Below are 22047 nucleotides of genomic sequence, written 5' to 3' on the forward strand. Positions count from 1 at the left end.
GCACTCGGCCCTCCGACGGACCCTGCGACGCGGCCGATCAATATGTGACGAGTTCGGCCGTTGTCGGGACCGCCGTACCAGTCTGTCTAGCTCCGTGGCGTTAGTAATTAGTGAGCATGGCGACCGAACAGTGATAAAATTAAAAAAATATTTTTTTTTTTTTTATAGGGAGAAAAACACCAAGTGCGCGGCACTCGAAGCATATCTTAATATAGAGGTAAGTCTAAAGTCCAATATTTACCTTTATCCTCTTTATGTTATTTATGTGGGTGAATGTATGTGCGTGCACGCGAACGTGCGCGTGTGCGTGTGACTTTTATATTTTATTATAGGACATGGGTAGGTACCTACATATTATATTATCACATTGTTATTATTACTTACTTATTGTACACAGCTAGGTACACTTTTGAAAAATGTATCTTTAACCGATCGAGTTAACTCGACGGCCACCTCCGCCGGTTATTCTGGACACCGAAGTCCTTTAAAAACTTTTGGTTTTCGTTCTATTTATAGGCATATCTTGTCTATAAGTAGGTACTCATTGTACGACAATGGACACCACGGTCTGGTGCTATGCGTTTACATTTATATAGATACCTACACGTCTTAAAATCATCCCTTCAGTAATCTATAATAGTATTATATTACTCTACCTGTACGTGTACATATCGTTAATAAGATACAATTTTTAAACTCATTTAAAACAGTCTAGTGTGAAAATACAGTGATAATCACATCACATATGCACATATCATATGCACTTGTCTTATCTAAACAAAATATTTAATATTATTGTATTACACACAAATATAAATAATTTAAATAAATGTACCACAGCCATCACTGCAGTAAAAATATTAATATATTTTAAGTGTTAGATAATAGCATAAGATATTGTTAACCCACGTGAATATATCAAAAAACACCTTATATCGTTATATCAATTCATTATTAAATATGTTAATACTAATTATCAATATTTCTTTATTACTATATTATTATTAAATATAATTTAATAACTTAACATGCAGTAATACCATTTACTAAATGTCTACATTAAGCTACATACAAGCTAAACAATTATTTTTTGTAAATTTATTTGATATTTAGTAATTTTTTGTAGAATGAATATTTTTATTTTATTTTTTGAAATTTTTATTGAATGTATGCATTAAAAATAAAAATTTGTAGAAAGAGCTGGGCCCCTGTCCCTCTCCTTAGTCCGGGTCTGGTTTTTGACATTGAACACGTCATAATATTATATACACGTCATAAAAAAAACTCACCACGAACAACATAATGTATATTGTATACAACTATGGACAAATGACATTTCAACTGGTTTAATTCGAAATGCAGTAGCCCATAATTAACAGATAATTTTTTTTTTTATAAATATGTACATCAAACGATCCAATCATAAAACGATTAAAAACAATATCGAGTAACAATGATGACCTTAGTTATTCAATGTTGTTGATTTCAAAGATATGAAGTTACAGAATTTGAATTGTTTAAATCCAAACGTAATCTGTAATAATGACTGATGTACATCTTATAAAATAAAAGCATTAATCGTAACACAATGTATACCTATCATTTATTTAATCATTTTATAATGTCAACAATAAATCCTTTACGAAAGTATAAAAAAATATGTAATAACTAAATGTCTATATGTATATACGTCATATTATTGTTTATCCATTACTGTAATATAAATATCTATATTTATTATATTCTATATAAAATATATAAGAATATTTTTATATTGGCAGTAGGTAAAATTAAACATTGTATTGTATAGATACCCTCTTAATCGTTATTAATTTCATAGATGTCTATTTACAATATTTACATTGTACTTAAACTTAATATTTTTGAGATTTACTTACTGGTTTAATTAAATACATTATATAAATTTTTGATAAATTAAATTGAATCTACCGTAGTTAAGTCAATTTATTTTCGTAAGATTGAAGATATTTAGAACAGTGTTAATAAACTACTTTAAATTTGTTTTGGATTCAATTGTTTCAGATAATTATAAATTATTCAAAAATTGAAGTTACTACCTATTATAATAATGGTTCGAATAAAATCAAAATTGAGAGAATTAATATATTATAAACTATAATTTCAAGACAAAAAATTAAGTCTCCTCACTAATCAAATTATTCCGAGTATTATTCCTTTATTAAGTTGATGATAAGTTGCAAGAAGTTATACCCATAAAATGTTTAATTGTTCAATACCATTATATTATGAATTATGATGAATAAAATAAAAATATGCTGAAGAGACAAGACAGTTTCATTAAATGTAAATGCTTATAAATGTATTATATATTTTATACTTTGGGATAGTATGAAATGAAGATTGATAATGATAAATGGTAATTCGTCATTCATTTCATGTATTTCATAGTAATTCTGTAACAAATTAACATGACATTATTAATAAATTCATGAACAAATTGAGTGCGCATGTAATGCTTAAGATCTAAAAGTTTGTCGTTCCATAGTTTTTAATTACTATCAATTTTCTTAGAATAGAATTCAAATTATACAATACAAGTACCTAGTTAACATTTGAAAAGTACATTAGAAGTAATGATGTTAAATATACGGTTATATTATTATAGTACTATAACGCTTATATGCGGGTCATATTTGTTAAAAAACAAGGGTTATTATTTGAAAATATATTGTTCCCGCATTATCGATTCTGATGCATATTTAATGTCGTAAAATATTACTACCTATATTTTTTCATTTACAAACATTTAAACTGTATTTTAGAATCGTGTTACATAATATATTTATTTATATATATAATCTGTGTTGAAGTAAATAGCATATATTTATTTTTTTTAACAAAAATAGGTTGCTATTGACGTTAATAATTTAAACATGGTAGTTTTTATTTAATTACTAGTAATAAAGTAACCATATAAAATATTTTCTTTTAAGAAAATCAACAGTTTATGCTTAGGTATACGTAAACATACATTAACATGGAATATACTACGACTCTATACCTAATATATTATAGTATCTATAGTAACTGTAGCCACGATATAAACATTGATTGACCGCTTATTGTCATTCAAAACCCTAATTAGAAACTTATAAAAAAGAACTGACACTATCCAGTCGATTAAAATGCTAACATTAGTAAATTTTGAATTATACCCGTAGTTCATACATGGGTTATATTTTTCATCTCTAGGAATATTTCAGAAATATTTATATACCCAAGTTTCCTAAATTATGTTGAAATTAAAATGTAAATCAGTTTTGGATAGTATAGTATAGTACAGAGGTAAAATATCTTAATATTAAATATTTGTATTTGAACAGTGTTGATCATTTAATAGTTATGTAAAAAAAAAACAATTCAAAATTTCTAAATCTAACCGATTATTGAATATGAAATATACGTTCTTTATAAAAGAAAGACCTACCTAACCATTAACATATTTTATCTATTAGTTGGGTATTGTTAGTATATCTCAGATACCTCCTCAGAAAATAGGCTTTCCTCTTCACTCATAACTTCATAAGTCATAAGTATGGTTCCTACGATCCAATCTATTTAATATTCTAACCTATCAAACCTATCAGTGAATGTTTGCCACTATGGCAAAACTTCAACAAAAGGCATATTTTATATGAAAATCTTATAGGCATTCTAAGTGTTAAAAACTTTAAATAATCAACAAAACATTTGTTTAATTTTTTATTCGATTTTTTTAAATTACTCACTCGTATCGGAATCTAAAAACTATTTTAAAATGTTTTTTAAATAGTTGAATAGTATATAATATATTATATAGATATTTATATTGAATACAATTACTCTTTTTTCTACTAAAAATATTAACTACACATTATGATCAAATTACTAACTATATTGTTGTATATTATAGGATGTCATAATGTATTTTGAAATTATTTTTATATACCTAAATATCTGTATAGCTATATAATTTAAAACACATAATGATCAAAAAAGCATAATTTAAGAGATATAATTGTCAATATATTAATAAGAAGTAGTAGGTAATAGAAAAAGTTATAGTATTTCAGTTTTTTGTATTGCGTTAGCAAGACTGAGCAACATAATATGCGGGTATGATGCTGTCCTCTTGAAACGTGATATATGAATAATTATTAGTTCTAACTAATTAGTACATCACCATTATAACTTGCACATTTTATCAGATCATATACATTTTTTAGAGTCTGGGATAGGAAGCTATTTAAATGAGAGTCACTCTATATGAATGCCGATTATTGTTATAAGAAACTTACCTAGAGTGGAGTTTAGTTTACAATAATTATTATTGTTAGTATTTATACAAATAATTATAATTATAATTTTTATTGTAATAATATAAAATAGTTTGACATGATAAATATGGTATAAAAATGATTTTAATAAAATATCTACCTTGTTGGAGATAGAGATATACAATGTACATATTTAAATATATAATAACAGTTTTGATAGGTATCTAGCTATTATATATGAAAAAAAATCAAAACTCACATTAAAATAAAATAATTTATAAGAAAGTAGTTACAATCGGTATGAATGCTATTCAAATTACATACTGTATTCTATTTTACAGTTAATCTAAAAATTGTTGACTTAAAGATTTTTTAGAATAATTGATGTTATCAAAGTTCTATGTTTCCTTTTCTCCTTCATCTTTTCCGTAGAAAAAAAAATGTATATATCATAAAAGATTCATAATTTTGACTACAACTCATTTGTGCACATATATTTTGGCTATATATGTGACGAAAATCCCTAGTATAATAACTCGTTTTTGAACCAAATATTAACCTAACCGATATTATACTGAATCATAAATACTGAAATTGTATAATTGTATACTAAAAGTAGTTAGGTACGAAAAATTTAAAATGATATAATCTACACTATCGGTTATAAGATAAAATTACTATCAAATATTTGATAGTTTGTATTGAAATTTGTAGCAATACACCTATACATGTGTGTAAATATGTCGTTGTGCGCAAACGAGTGATCCGTTTTCAGGTAAACGACAGATTTCGTTCGTTATTGATTTTCAGGTAAAAATTTTGAATGTGCGCAAACGAGTTGCAGCGATAATTTTTTATCTTATATAAAATAGTTATTTTCTTAAATATATTCTCAACGTCTCAACTGGTAACACATCAAATAACTTGTAGTTTTCTTTAGTAACTTTAGTTGATCCTCTTTAGGAATTTTTACACGCTCTGATCCTAATAATTCCTTTGTAAAAGTTTTAGAAGTCTAACATTATTTCATATAAACTCCTCTACTAACCATGTTGAAATATTGTTTGAAATGATGATTGATAAATTATGTGCATAGTTTGTAAAAGTTAAAAGTTAATGTACGCTTGCACATAATAATATTATTATTGACATAAAAGTAGGGGTAGTGTGATATCAGTAGGCTGATATATTATGTATTTATATCCCCGGGACTGGTAAAAAATAATCCACCTGGTATAACATTACTATTTTTGAAAAATTTTTTACAACATTTATTATGATCACCTTGGTTGACATTAGTCGGATAAATACAATACAATACATAATGAATCAACATAGTGCACTCTGCTCAACTAAATTTCTAATACTCATATCTTGGGCCCGAGTTTTAAAACAAAATGCATTATTTTGGGGAAATTCTCAGAGATTCATTTTCAAAAACTAAATACAAAATTTCATGTATCAGATACATTGTATATGTACATAATATATACATATCATATATGTCTTTTTTCTAGCATTTTATACTTTAATTTTTAGTGTATATTTCATATTATATACATTTTTATATCAAACATTTAAACCACTTAAGTGTTAGTTCAAAAACTTTTATTCCGATCATTTCTCATATTTAGTGACGTAACTAGTCATACCCTCATGTTTGATAGGATAGGGTTGGCGGTTGAGGGCTGATCCCCTTCAGGCCTCAATAAGTTTTCTAAAAGGTAACTTGATGGAATTTAGCCTCATCCACATCAATATTGTAAATAGTAAATGGCAACGCTATGTTGTTGCTATCTAACTAGAAAACTGAGCAGCGTTGACGACCAGTTTTTCACGTATCTACGTTATCGATATAAAAATTATCTGGCAGAAGCTAGTAGATGGCACGCTGTTATCGAATTAATTTAAATTTAAACAACAACACCGGCCAATACCATTAGTGGCGTTGGGTTAAAACCTCACTAAAACTAATCCAGTGTTTATACAAAAATGGATTTCTAAATAAATATCACGATATACTGTTCTTAATCTTATTTATTGATAATTTTTTTTATAATTTATTGAGTTTTCTTTAATTTAGTTAGGTAACCACTTTTTAAAATTCATGAGTAGGTTTCTTATGAAACTATGCAACAAATTTCCACGAATCACCTGAAAACATGAAACGTCCCCATTAGTGACAATATTTGACCATCGATTTTTAAATCACATATAAAGTTGGTGTATATCTAATATAAACAGTCAAGGACAAATATTTTAAGATTTTAAAGTTAAAATTTTATAATTTCGTCAAAATTCTTAAAATATATTAATAGTTTTGTAGTTAAAAAAGTACATAATTTTAATAATTATAAGCATTAAAATTAAATTAAATTAAAGAATTTCTAATAAATTTTTCTTACAGAAAATAATAATAATAATTATAATAATGCGTGAAGTTGTGATGGCGGGGAAAACTCTTGTAGAGTAGATAAAGCCAGAAAAAGAAGGAAAAGATGTTCAGTATATATAAATTTATCTTTTTTTCAGTTCAAAAAAAAAAAAAAAAGGAAAAATAATTGGATGGGAATTGTTTATCACAATATACTACATATACCGTATATACTAATATACTATATACAATACTACCTAGAACTATGCAATATAGCGCAATCGTGTAAAATTCTACTTTTTACCATTTTTCCTGGTCGACATTGTATAAGAATTGCAAACAAGATTAGTTGAACAATAAATGAAAATTGAAAACCATGAAAAACAAAATTAATTAAGTCCATAGTATTATATTATTTGTTTGCAGACTCTATTGGTCGGTAGACGCACAGGGCTTAACCTTCAGTACAATAACTGTAATTAGGATTGTTGTTGGTTTTTTTCCTAATTTAGGCATATAAATAATTGTTCTAAGTTCTAATACTGTCATCAATTTCCGTCCAAATTCCCTGGTTGTGATACGACATGTTCGGCGCCGTTTCTGGGACGATGTCGACTTAGTTTATTTGTTTTGTAATCTCACGTCACAGCATTTTGTTCATCATTCGATTTATGATAATATATTATAATATATGTATATTTTAGTATCCACATTCAGTCCATAGACTGACTACCCCACTATTACATTTGGGATTTTAACTAAAGATTTGTGATTTTCACTAGGTGACAGTTAATAAACCGTTACAATACATTTTACTTTAATTTTAATTTTTCTTTTTAAAGTGACAACTTATTTTTATTATTAGTACCTAGTATACGTTGATTGACAGTTATGTCCTCAGAGAGTACAATAATATTTAGACAAAAGACATACGTTTGTATTTCATATTAGGTGGAACAAAGAAATACCACTTTTTTACCCAAAAAATATTATGGTAAATCGGCACCAATAGTGTTATGGTTTCAAAAAAAAAAATGCATATATATATATTAATTTATATTATACAGAGTGTAACAGAAAGAACTGACTTGTGCAATAACTTATGTTCTAATTAATATTAAAAATTTTTTTTACTGACCATAAAAATAAATATACCAGAATAGGTAGGTATATCGTGAAATAAGATTGAGTATATAGATATTATATTAAGTAAATATAATATAAGCTTGGGTTTATTTTAATTTATCTACAGTCTACACAGATTGACTTAAGCAGTATGTTTTGACTGTCTTCCAATTTTAATGTTATGTAATCAAAAGTTTATAAGCTTAATATTTTTACTAATAGAAATAAATAATAGGTATATGCAATTTATTGGCATGCTCTTACTTACCTACATAATTTAATAATATTATACGTACGTGCAATCAGAAATCTTTTTTTACGTATATCATCCAGCAAACAATAATTATTGCATATAACTACATTAAAAAAAAAAATTAACATAGGTATTTTTGCACATTCACACTATACGTACTGTTACATTTGATATACCTACGTTGGTCAGGGCATGTATCGTGTTAAATTTGCATTACAATTAGGCAAATAAAACTACACAATAATCGTAATAAAGGAAAATTATGTCCGATAAGAATTATATAATTCAGTCATTACATTAGCACCCTTTTTTATGTAGCGTAGTACATTTTATATATTTTTTTAACGTCTTTGCTGATAAAAAATAAATTTGTTTCATCTGGTAAATAAATAATGCGAATGCTGTTAACTTGTTGTGATGCTTTTTTTATATATGTATATTATTCATGTGTGCATGTGAATACGAAGAAAACTCGGTCACTACGAATGATTTTATACGTAAATAAATAATAAAATTATATTCTTCATATTGTATTGAATTAAACAAAACATTGCAACTACGTAAAATAGAATTAGGATTGTTTGTTAATATTTTAATGAATATATACCATCAAATCACTAATATATTTTTTTTTATTAAATTTTTACTATTCACACTTTTAGTGAGGGAAACTAAATTGCATACATTTATATTGAATATTATAGGCTAATATTCGACGGAATCACATAATTATTTTAAGATAACTCAAAAATTAATAAGTACATACATATATTATAATATAATATATATGTTTTTTATTTTTATGTTTAGGGGTGTTTGGATCTATTTTAAATGTTCCTGTCCAAGATCGAACCAAAAAATCGGACTGATGTGCAGCTTAGGGTTCAAAACACGCAATAGTCCATCGCAGAAAACGTCATTGCGTTGGGGCGATTGTTGTCCGCTGTGGTTTTGAGCCAACTGCACTAAAACCCTATAGAGAACCAAAATCGGCTTAAACTTATTTTTATTTTTGTAACTACGAGCCATGTTTTCTGTTTCATAAGAGTTACCTTTATTAATCTGTTAACAAAAAGTATTTCGATATACATATCCTATATTTGTTTAATTAAACTTTGTTATATACATTTTATTGATATATTTTTGTTGTGCTGAAAAAAAAAATCTAACAAAAGCAATTCGTTGGTGATATTGTTACCGGAAATGTGTTAGTGAAGTTAATCCAGAGAGAGTACTTAAATACGAAAACGAGGACAGTCGATCGGAGGAGAATTTAATTACAAAGAAAACCACTCGTCCGAAAAACCATCCGTGAGTGTTAATCGAGTTTAAACTGACGTGCTTCTTTTACGTTGTAATAAAATCACGTACAAGCAAATGCATACAATTTCATGATTGTTTTACCCTCGTCTAATAACCATTGCAGACGATGAACGTCGTGGGCGTCATATCTATAGTTTTCTTCTATTGCTTGATCCTGTCGGTCGGGCTATGGGCCGGCAAGAAGAAACACACCGGGAACTCGGAAGAAGAAGTAATGTTGGCGGGTAGAAACATTGGACTTTTCGTTGGCATATTTACGATGACAGGTAAGGCGTTTGCTCGCTATATTATAATCATGATATCTGAATAATATAAAATTTACTTACCGTACAGGACGTTTTTTAATCGAAATATAATCATAATATGTCTGGGCTTTATACGATTTAAATGTTTCTGCTATTCTACACCCGCACACTATGGTTCAAATATGCTTACCAGTTAAAAAATGTTTTATAATGATACATACCTGTATAATTTAATATATTAAAAATGCAGAGTTTTTAGATTAGTGAAAAAAATAATAAAACATGTACAGTGTATATTTATTATTTATACGTGTGATTTATACAACGATTTAACGTGTGTTATTTGCATAATTTTTACGTTTTAGCAACCTGGGTCGGCGGTGGGTATATTAATGGGACGGCTGAAGCGATTTACACGTCAGGTCTGCTATGGTGTCAAGCTCCGTTCGGATATGCTCTAAGTTTGGTCTTCGGTAAGTGATACACATTTGGCGCAATATTTTAATGATGTGCTTTAGCAATAATCATTATATTTTAAATGCTGCTTGTCCACGAAATTATGTTAAGTATAAATTATAATGTATCTTATAGTCAGGGCTGAGGCTGGCTTGGTGAATATCAGGGCTATGTGCAAAATGTTTTTGCTTGGCCTATTTAATATTGGTGTTAGATACTTTTGAACCTAGAGACAGTCCGATTTCAAGCCTATAAATGAAATCTGTATCATTAGTTATATTCACGAACTATATGGACTAGATGATTAATTTTTTTCATCATGCCACAGTGCCTTTAAATATGCACGGGGCTCTGTACTACTGCACATCTGGTGCACATAAGAACAACCTTAAATCTTTCTCTTCTTATAGTACCTATCATATAATTCGTTTTTATGCTACCCATTTATAATAAGCATTTATAATGATTGACTCCCTAGTATGTATATCAATGCTTTAACTTATAAGTTATAACCTATATTATAGTTTTAAAAAAGAAATTACTGTTCTTTGGTTGTTCACTCTAATTAGTTATGGTCGTGTTTTTGTGACACATACTTTAAAATTATATCATTTGAGAATACATTTAAAAAAAAAAAACAAAAAAATAAATAATTAGATAAAATTGTTAAGTTATTTATCATAAATGATCTCAAAGTTTTTAGAATAATCGTAGAAATTTATTTTTTATGTGGGTATTATGCATAGCTGATATATTATAGCCTATAGGTATTTATTTAATTCGAAGCAAAAAAAAAACAATAATTTTAGTACTTACCCATTTTATTACATACATTGTAAAAGTCTGGTAAAACACGTTAATTGAATGCAAACATTTTGTAAAATAGTGTGAGTGTGTTGATTATTAAATTAATTATGAAATATGTTATAAACAAAAAAATTAGGTGGAATATTTTTCGCCGATCCGATGCGCAGACAAGGGTATGTCACCATGTTAGATCCACTTCAAGATTGTTTTGGTGAACGCATGGGAGGACTTCTATTTTTACCAGCTCTATGTGGTGAAGTGTTTTGGTCCGCTGGAATATTGTCCGCTTTGGGTACGTATACTAATAATAATAAATTATATTAAAATATTATTAAAAATGTAGGATTGTATAGGTGTATTTATGTGTTTTACTGATATTGTCTCATCAATCTCCTTAAAAATAATATAATGTGCAATATGATATTACACAGGGGCTACGTTAAGTGTGATCATCGAACTGGACCAGGCTACCAGCGTTATTTTGAGCTGTTGCATTGCAGTTTTCTACACCATTTTCGGAGGATTAGCTAGCGTCGCTTATACAGATGTCATTCAACTGTTTGCCATATTCATAGGACTGGTATGACACATAATTTCGATATACTAATATTTTTAATTTTCTTACTCCATCATTCTCACCTATTCTTGTTTCATTGGTCTTCGGTTTGTACAGTTATAAAATAAATAAACTGAAATATTACTCGCATATAATATTTCTAACTAATAACTATTATTATTTATTATTATTAACATAGTGGTTGAGCGTGCCGTTTGCATGGTATAACAAAAAGGTAGACTTTAACCAGCCTGGTTTGGATTTGATCGGTGAGATCCAGGGAAAGGATTTCTTAAGCTATGTAGATTACGCATTGCTGTTGGTATTCGGTGGAATTCCATGGCAGGTCTATTTCCAGCGGGTGTTATCCAGTAAATCTGCTGCACAAGCTCAGATACTCTCGTTTGTCGCTGCTTTTGGATGTTTCATCATGGCAATACCACCGGTCATTATTGGAATGGTAGCAAGGGCTACAGGTGTGTAGAAAATACACGTACATTGTATATATAATTCAGTAAACATTTAACATTTAAGTAATGTCAGTATAGACCAGGCTCAGCTCAAAGGGTTGGTGATATATAGGCCCACACTTAGGGTGGCGATTATAAGGGGAATTGCATTTTTAAAAAGTTATTACCTATTTACTTACATTATTTTAGGGGTGGCAAAATTTGATTTTGTCTTGTGCACTATTATAATTTGAGCCGAACCTGGTATAGTTTACTGGGCAGTAAAATGTAGTGTTGATATATGTTTGTTATGCTGACGAATGATATGACTACGTAGGTTTTAATCGCTAAACTATTTATTCTCATCCGATTTAATAAAAAAGATATATGTTTTATTTTGTACAAAATATCTAATTGAAATATAATCAATACGAAGCGCAAAACCCTACTTAATTAAAATCTAAGGATTGGTTAAACTTTGATTTTAAACCAAATCAAACACTTTAAATTTCATATAGTTTAGGGGTTCAAAGAGTTCAAGAACTCATAATTTCTATTAAAAACTAAAATATCAATTAGTTCAACTAAATAATTTTATTAATTCCTGACTAAAGTTGCACTCATTTATGTTTTTAGTATATAATCGCAAATTTGAACAAACATCTTCCCATAGAATTTAATTTGTACATATTATTGCAGCATTCGAACACCTAATCTAAAATAATGCATGATATATATATATTTTTCTTCGTTTATTATCGTCATACAGATATGAGACATCATATAAAAAATAATGCAATTTTTTACGTAATTTAATCGTTTTGCTTACCTATACTATAAATAAAAATAAAATATTATATATTAGTAAGACGTGCATTACATTTTTGTTCACGTAACAGATTGGAATCAGACAAAATACGATGGACCGATGCCAATGACTCAGAAGGAAACTAGCATGGTGTTGCCTATGGTTATGCAGTACTTAACTCCAGATTGGGTGGCGTTCTTCGCATTGGGTGCGATTTCTGCAGCTATAATGTCTTCGGCCGATTCCAGCGTTCTGTCAGCCAGTTCTATGTTTGCTCGAAACATCTATCGGATGTTATTACGGCAAAGCGTAAGTTTTGTATATATTTTTAATCAAAACATGTACATTTTCATAGTATAGAATTACACATTACACAATTAAATTTATATATTGCTGTGGAACTCCGTTCTACAATAATATAACAATAATATAACGAATTACCACCCGAGCTCTGAACGTGGCTATATGAGTAATAGTCTTAGCTAGTACTAATTGCAGCAGATTTTAAATGTTTTATGAGAATAGGTATTAAAATAAAATATGTTGATATGAAAACTAAGTATTTACCTATTTTCCTATTACAATATATATTATACTATTGAGTTCGGATTAATATTTTTCTTCTGATGGATAGGTTATATAAAATATTAAAATACGTGATATGTTTGTTGTAAATATATGCTTATATTAAACAAACGCTTTTTTAAACTGTTTTAGGCATCAGAAATGGAGATTGTCTGGGTCATGCGATTATCCATTGTAGTCGTCGCCTTTTCCGCTACGACTATGGCAATTACTATCCCGTCCATTTACGGCCTGTGGTCCATGTGTTCTGACCTAGTTTACGTTATCCTATTCCCACAGTTAACTATGGTAGTTCATTTCAAACACTATTGCAACACATACGGGTCACTAGCTGCGTACATAGTGGCATTTTACATACGAATGGCCGGCGGTGAACCTCTGTTGGGCTTGCGACCAATGATACACTTCCCTGGATGGGACGGTGAAAAACAACTGTTTCCGTTCCGAACCACTGCTATGCTCTGTTCGTTGTTCACGCTGGTATTCGTCTCGTGGTTTACAAAGTGAGTAATACTATACTATATAATCAAGGTTGTATACTTTTATTATTATTGTGTCGGGCATATGTTTTACCAATATGTATGCTCATTGCTCAATATTCCATGCAAGAATTATGGTGAGTGTCCGACATGGTTGAAGTGGAGGGGAGGTAAAGGAAATTAGAAGAAATGATATAAATATTTATCAAAACATTTTTTTGAAATTGAATAACCTGTAATATAAAAATATGTATTAAAAATAATTTCAAAAAAGTGTTGAAAACCAGTTTTGCCACTAAACCATGAAAAAATATCCAAAATATCGAAAAATGTAAAATGTTGTATAATATGAATTGTTCGTACTCTAAACCATATTGATGTGTTACTTTGTCCATTCTTCCCGATTCGATCAATACAATATTCTAATATAATCAGTAATCACATTCGAATTCCATCACACGTTCGCAGGTGGTTGTTTATCAATGGTAAGCTGGCTCCACACTACGACTGGTTCCATTGCGTGGTGAACATACCGGAGGACGCGGTGCGAGTTGGAGAGCCGCACGAGGGTGAACAGATGACCACGCTCACATCAGGTAAAATTTGGAAAGGGAAAATTATTTTTACTGTCCTGAACTCGCGTTTCATTTTACGCGTCGGTCGTTTTGCAGGTCCGATGGGGGCGAAGTACGGCGCCGCCGTGACCACCGGTTTGGTCGGCAAAGACGAAAGGAACGGTAGAATCAACCCGGCACTGGACATCAATGATGACGTAGCTTCTACCACTGCCACAGCGGTTCAGAGAAAAGCTAGCGTTGTAGGAAAGGTGTACAAGCAGGGGTATGAACAGACGACCACCGGATTTTGAGTAGGTCGTATTTCGCGCGGCCCCGTTCTGATAGGATCACGAGAATTATCGTAGTAGCCCTCTATTCACAACATATTGTAGCCAAAAACCCTTAAGTCTAATACAACACTAATATAACTATTTATTCACACTACTGGGCCGACCTCAACACGTTTGGGTACGAATAAAATTGTTTTAAAGTATGGATATCTTACGATTGAGCGCATCTGTTTATGTGTACCTACTATTCTGAGCACTGCGCTGAGCCTACATCAAATGATTATTATAGCTTCCGACACTAGTTGAATAACATAGTTGAGCACGACGCCGTTTAAAAAGTTGCAATACTTAATACTTATATGAGAAAAAAATGTATTAATACCTATCAAGTATTTAAGAACTACGACCGTTGTACCTTGTACAACATTATAACGATCTATAATAATATAAAAAACAATAAAATTGAGTTTTTTCAGAAATACGAAAAACTACTAGGCATTTACTATAAAATAAACTGATATATATATTTTAAATTCAATCATTAAAAAATATTAATAAACATAATTATAAATAGGTAATTTAAGTTAACACTTTTATTATTAAATCAAAAAATTAATGATTGATACCTATATTATATATAATATTATAATATTATTTTTATCATTTCCAAATAAATCACCACAAGAGTAGATACTGATAAACACATACATTCACAACATGATTTAAGAATGTGTTTTACAGTCATTTACAATTTACGTCTCGATCATCGTGTCAAAAAAATATAGTTTAATAATATTTTGAAATTTTAAACAATCTAGCGTGCTCAATAAAAGAACATAAAAGGTATCTGAAAAATAAAAAGTGCTCAATCGTATAATTTTACCAATGAATACAATATGTACCTATATAACGCTTTGGTACACCGTTCGCCTATGCGTTAGGGTAAATCAGGGCTGATATAACATATTATAGATTTAAATTTTTATTTGTTAAATTATCGCGTATCATATATTTTTATTTCAACATTTGTTTTGATAATATGAGATGGTCAATAATTTCCGTTTGAAGTTGGTACCACTATCATTAGGAGGCATCGCGAACATGTTGGCTCTGTATCGTCTCGCAAATATTTTGTTTATATAATATAATGTTTATTCACTCGTCATAGATTTAGAGTTAACATTTAAACTTGATTTTTTAAAATTAAATATTATATTGATTGCAATCAACATGGGTTGCAAATGTATTGCATTAATGTGTAAACAAATATGTGTTGTGTTCAAGTACTTAATCATGTTGAAAATTGGTCGTTAAAAATTTGTATCCAAACGTGTTGTAACCCATACTATTATATTATAATTGAGTCCGATCATGTGGTCCCAGATTACTATTTATCCCTACGTGGTTATTTTCTTAGAAAAATTTCGTGGGCACTACAACACTTGCGTTTCTCACGTTCCGTGTTGTTTGACTGTTATTTAAAAATTTAGAATTAGAAATGAAATTGTATCAGTATTAGAAAACACTGTACCTGTCACACGTTTGAGATCTATAAGGTCTATATATTTTCAGTGTTGATTCTTCCAAAAAATTAATTAAAATAATACCTAATAATAAATGATAATAATTTAACTAATTATAAAGAATAGAATAAACGCAATAATGTATAGATTTATTAAATAAACCGCCAATTTATAATGGTCTGTAGTTGGATATAAATTAATTGGCATTTAAATTTAACAAGATAAATTTATATTACACTATAATATTAACGGTTTTTTTAGTACTAGTATTTTAGAAATTCAAACATGTTAATTAATTAATTGATTAAAGTTGTTAATGTGATTGTTGAGCTTTTTTAAAAACGTTTAAATTTAATCAGAGATTTTATGTGCTTTTATGTCTATTTAAAGCATAAAACTTAAAATTCCACTATTATTGTTATTATCGGGAATTTGTTAAAGGACTTGTACAATGATACATATCATTTTATCTTACTGTTAAGATTGACAATTACATATCATTATATGTATTCAATACACGACTGACCTATAGGAAAATAGTAAAAAAATAAATACATTTTAGAATTATTACATCTTTTATAATAATATTTTACTTGGTGATATTCGGTCGGTTTAAATGTTCATCAAAACATTATATAATTAAATAATTTTACTGTTGTTTGACTTTAAAATGTTGAATTAAGCCAAATTAGATGAACTAGTTCATAGTTGGAAGCGACCGATTCCTCAAATCGAGAATTTACATTACAATTTTAAGTACATAAACATAAAACATATCAGCACACAGCGGAACATTTTGTTATACGGCAGTTTCGAAATACTTTAAGTCCCGATTTGTATTTTTTATTTAGTGAAAAATATACAAAATATTTATGCATATTTAAATATTATATTATTATAAATGTATATTCTTAAACAGACGATTTAGCGTACTATTTACAAGCAAAAAAAAAGTTGTTATATAATATTATAATTATAATAGAATGAAATACTTAAGTAAAATGTATTTACAATGAAATTGTCTAATCAATATGTAGTTATAAGTAGTATAATAAAATTTGTCATGTTAAAGTTGATGTTCTTACTGTAATTCGTTGATTAAAAAATGTGGAACATCACAAACTACTTAATTTCATTAAATGCTATAAATATGTAACATTTTTTTATGGCTGATAAAAATTATTCCTTTAAACAGTCTAGTGACATTGGTAGACTAGATGGTGAACTCCATCCATGTACGAACTTAACCATTCGTGGTACCAGTCAGAAATTACTCAGCCGTACACAGGTTGCGGCTGTGATTCGGACTGTGGAGCTGCGAACTCATCAAATCGTATTATTTGCTTCGGTTGTTGTGTTTGCGATCCGTAGCCCGCTGATTGGGTCTGTGTACTAGACTGGCCAGGTTTTGGTGTTAAATAACTACTGGAAGGCTGTGACGGTGATAATGATCCGTTCGGTTGTGCGTTAGGCTTCGATGACTGGTAGTTTAAGTTCCTTACGTTTGGAGTAACTATCGAAGGTGAGATTGCAGACGCGCTGTAAGTTTGTGTTGGCGAAGACGTCGTGAACGTTGGCAAAGGCGATTGCGTCGGCCCACTATATGGAAATTGTGACTGGGAATTGGTTTGTGGGGCCGGCGTTGTGAACGGTATTGATGGGGGGTTATAGTTGTATCCTCCTGTCCCTGCTGCGGTCTGCTGTGGTTTAAATTGTACCTGAGTAATCTGAACTTGAGCTGGACTGTAACTATATCCAAGCTGAGATGGCGGTGGTCTTGGTGTACTCGTTGCAGGAACACCAGTATAAATATAACTGCCCTGAGGTCGTGGTTGGGCTTGCGGCTTTGGAGGACTATAATTGTTTGATGGAGGAGAAGTTTGAGGCTGCTGTGGTATCCCATATGATGATTGAGGTGGCGATGATGAGGGAGGTCTCGCATTATTTTGTTGTGTAACTGGTTGTGGTGGATTGTATGAATAACCAACCTGTTGTGGTATATTCTGAGGTTGCGTTTGAGATGTAGTGTAGGTAAAACTGGGCTGCTTGGATTGTTGTGGCTGTTGATTTGGTCTTGGAGTTGGTTGGTTGTAAGAATAACCTTGAAATTGATTATTTTGTTGCTGAACTGCGGGAGGGCTATAGGAATACCCATTTTGATTCTGTGACATCCCCAATAGTTGATTTGGTGTGTTAAACGATTGTGATGGTATTCCAAAACTGATTGACTGTACTACAGTCGGCTGATTAGATTGAAAAGTACTTGCACTGAATGGTTTTGGACTTCCGTAATTTTCTTGAGGAGCTATAGTACTTTGTACTGGTGCACCATATGATGTTGAAGATTGAGTAGACTGTGCTTGTTGAGGTGATCCATAGTTTTGATGTGGTTGAGGCAATGGTTGTTGCTGCTGTGGATGGTTACAGTTTGATGTGAGTTGTGCTGTTGGTTGTTGCTGTTGGATTGGTGGTCCATAACTTGGTTGTGGTAAAGGTTGTTGTGATGTTGGAGGTCCATAACTTGGCTGAGGTTGTGGCAAGGGTTGTTGTTGCTGAGGGGGGCTATAACTTGGTTGTGGCAAAGGTTGTTGTTGTTGAGCAGGTGGTCCATAATTTGGCCGGGGCTGTGGAAATGGTTGTGGCTGTTGTTGTGGTGGACCATAATTCGTTTGTGGTTGCTGCTGTTGAAGTGATGGTCTATAACTTGGCTGTGGCAATGGTTGGGGTTGTTGTGGTGGTGAACCATAGTTTGTTTGTGGCGGTTGCTGCAATGAAGGACTATAACTTGGCCTTGGTTGTGGTAATGGCTGCTGTGGTTGTTGTGGTGATCCATAACTCGGCTGAGGCTGAGGCAATGGTTGTTGTTGTGTTGGTGGCGGAGGTCCATAATTTGGCTGAGGTTGTTGCGATGGTTGTTGTTGTAGAGGGGGTCCATAATTCGATTGTGGCTGGGGTTGTGACATTGGTTGTTGTTGTGGAGGAGGTCCATAATTTGATTGTGGCTGGGGTTGTGACATTGGTTGTTGTTGTAGAGGAGGGTTATAACTTGGCTGAAATTGTGGTGTGTTGTGACTTTGCTGTGGTCGTTGTTGAGGTTGCTGTTGTTGTGGTGGTCCATAACTAGGCTGGGGCTGTGGTTGCTGTTGTTGTGGTGGAGGTCCATAACTTGTCTGTGGTTGTGGTTGCTGTTGTTGTGGCGGAGGTCCATAACTTGGCTGTGGTTGTGGTTGCTGTTGTTGTGGTGGAGGTCCATAACTTGGCTGTGGTGGAGATCCATAACTTGGCTGTGATTGTGGTTGCTGTTGTTGTGGTGGAGGTCCATAACTTGGCTGTGGTTGTGGTTGCTGTTGTTGTGGTGGGGGTCCATAACTTGGCTGTGGTTGTGATTGCTGTTGTTGTGGTGGAGGTCCATAACTTGGCTGAGCTTGTGGTATTGGTTGTTGTGATTGTGTTGGTGTTCCATAGCTTGGTTGGGGTTGTGTTGGTGTTCCATAGCTTGGTTGGGGTTGTGTTGAAAGTTGCTGTTGTTGTGTTGGTGTTCCATAGCTTGGTTGGGGTTGTGTTGAAAGTTGCTGTTGTTGTGTTGGTGTTCCATAGCTTGGCTGTGGTTGTGTTGATGGTTGCTGTTGTTGTGGTGGTAAATAACCTTGTTGAGGTCGTTGTTGTGACTGTTGTTGTGTTTGTGGTTGCGGTTGTTGTGGAGCGCTGTAGCCTTGTATTATCCTTTGTATTTGAGCACTATAGCTTTGCTGTGGTTGAGGTTGTAATGAGGTATATTGTTGTTGATTATTATAATCTTGCAGAGATTTTTGTGGAGGCTGTCCAAAGTTCTGTAATAATTGCAACTGTGCTTGGGAAGAATCACCCTGAATGTCTTGTGTGTTAACATTTTCTAAATCAAAAGATTGTCCATTTCCAGATGTACTAGATGGAGTATATATTGATGATATGCTAACCGTTGGTTGACTTTGAAAGGGAGTTTGAAGTAGTTGTGTATACGATGATGCTGAAAAAAATGTAAATCATTCCTAATTAGTTTTATATTATTTAAATACAACATTCTTTAATTTAAAAAATCAGTGATCCAAATTCTTATAAATAAGGAATGACTGGATTCATATGTCAATTTAGAAGGATTTGGTCTATTGAAATAACTGATATAAAATTGGTTTTAAATATTATAGCGACACTACATTAAAAAAAAAGTGTTGAAAAATATCGCATAGTAGATTGGTATTGACATAACAAATTGTACGTCTTTGAAGAGAAAAAAAGATTACACCTCTACCTAGGTAATAATTTTGAGAATGAATTTTAAAATGACAGCAATAAAGGTAATATGATACCAACTCGGCAAGTCATATATATATATATAAGAGTATTACAAGAATTTATAAGATCTCTTAACATTTAACAACTGGATGTAAGTATTTCATTGTTAAGTATATTACAAGATATAGGGAGGACAACATATCACAAAAATCACATTACGAAGTTTGATCTATGAAGAGCCATAGAAATATAAACTTTTATTAGTATTTATATGGATATATACAATAAACACAAACTAACTTCTCTTAGTTTAGAGATTTTTTTAGTAGGTAATCGTAAAAATTGCATATTACTACTTACTTTGCTATAAACTTTTATATTTGTTTTCATTTTTTATTTAATATTTTGGTTTTAAATAAAGGTAAATTAGAAGTAATTTACAATTTTAGAAATTTCATTCCTTATTTATTTATTATATTATTTATTTTAATTGCCATTATATTATTTAAACATTTATAGGAATATTATATATTTATATACATACATAAACACAATTTTTCTTGTTTCGTATTAAAATATCCAGCTTAGTGAAAAAAGATAATAGTGATTGCAAACTTTAATTTATTATTTTAAAATGATTATATAAGTTATAAAATTTATAACACTTTTTATCATTATTTTTTTTTTTAATATCGAAATAATAGTTTTGCATTTATGTCATATGATATTAAATTAAACATTGATATGCCTATTTAAATTTAAATTATTAACATGATTATTGGTGTTTATATTTTAAATTATACCGAGTATTAATATATTTTGGAAAGGGACATTTTAGTATTAATGAAGCATTGATTTAAACATAAATAGGTGCATAAAAAGTAGTTAAACGATTTACTATAATTAACAATATAATATGATTGCTATCTAGATTTTATGGATAATGAACACGAATGAATTATTATACTATGTAATTAACCGTAAGTGTTACGTACAAATTTAAGTTAAGCATAATAATTATTGCATATTTTTGATATTAATTTGAGCTCGATTGTTCGAATATATCTAATTTAAAAATTACACCTTTACGTTAATACGTAAGTTATGAAACTCAAAGAAAACAGAAAAAAATAATATACATAAATTATTATACGTTCATTTTATGCAGGTCGTCTCACGGTGTTTGCACTTTTGTTTTCCTTGTTAGAATACCGTGAAGTTACCATAATCCCCTTCTCCACTGCCAAAAAATATACTCGAATTATTCCAAAGATAGTGGAACATAACTAGAAAATTAATAATCACTTGCAAGCATAGTGTTGTTCTCACGTGACGACATTAATTATTCAGAGAATATGTAGAGACAGTTATACGTATACTCGCAGTATATATTATTATTATATTTTCAGTTGTATACAATTTATATAGGTATATGATATGTTTGTGATATTGATTTTTATTTTAACACTAGACCTGCGTGTTTTTCACTGCAAATAATATATTACGCGTTTCTTTATGAAATTGCGATTGAATAAAACCATATAATACGCATTATAACTTATAATAAATATCTATAGGTATCCATACGTGTAAACCTAATATATTATAAATATTTTATTACTTGAACGCGCTCTGAGGCATATGGAG

The 22047-nt window shown here is 30.4% G+C and overlaps 2 protein-coding genes across 3 annotated transcripts in view; one reads left to right on the top strand and one right to left on the bottom strand.

Moving 5' to 3' along the window:
• Nucleotides 1-17250, top strand: ChT (choline transporter). 2 transcript variants are annotated; one of them, XM_015509991.2, is made up of 12 exons: nucleotides 1-99; nucleotides 169-217; nucleotides 8861-9361; nucleotides 9477-9639; nucleotides 9984-10091; nucleotides 11018-11173; nucleotides 11313-11461; nucleotides 11637-11913; nucleotides 12786-13003; nucleotides 13412-13782; nucleotides 14227-14354; nucleotides 14430-17250. In XM_015509991.2, the coding sequence occupies exons 4-12, from the start codon at nucleotides 9480-9482 to the stop codon at nucleotides 14624-14626; spliced, it is 1764 nt and encodes a 587-aa protein (XP_015365477.1). In that variant the 5' UTR covers nucleotides 1-99; nucleotides 169-217; nucleotides 8861-9361; nucleotides 9477-9479; the 3' UTR covers nucleotides 14627-17250. The 2 variants fall into 2 exon arrangements, with proteins under 2 accessions (XP_015365477.1, XP_015365476.1); XM_015509990.2 differs by having other exon boundaries at nucleotides 59-217.
• LOC107162871 (uncharacterized) overlaps nucleotides 16693-22047 on the bottom strand; it is an 11607-nt gene continuing 6252 nt past the window's right edge. Inside the window, exon 3 of the mRNA XM_015509989.2 lies at nucleotides 16693-20134. Within this exon, the coding sequence (XP_015365475.2) occupies nucleotides 17403-20134 (2732 nt within the window). The 3' untranslated portion in view covers nucleotides 16693-17402. The remainder of the gene's footprint in view (nucleotides 20135-22047) is intronic.

The sequence above is a fragment of the Diuraphis noxia genome, unplaced genomic scaffold, assembly GCF_037042655.1.
Source record: "Diuraphis noxia isolate RWA-SAM2 unplaced genomic scaffold, SU_Dnox_SAM2 contig0003, whole genome shotgun sequence".
Lineage (NCBI taxonomy): Eukaryota > Metazoa > Arthropoda > Insecta > Hemiptera > Aphididae > Diuraphis > Diuraphis noxia.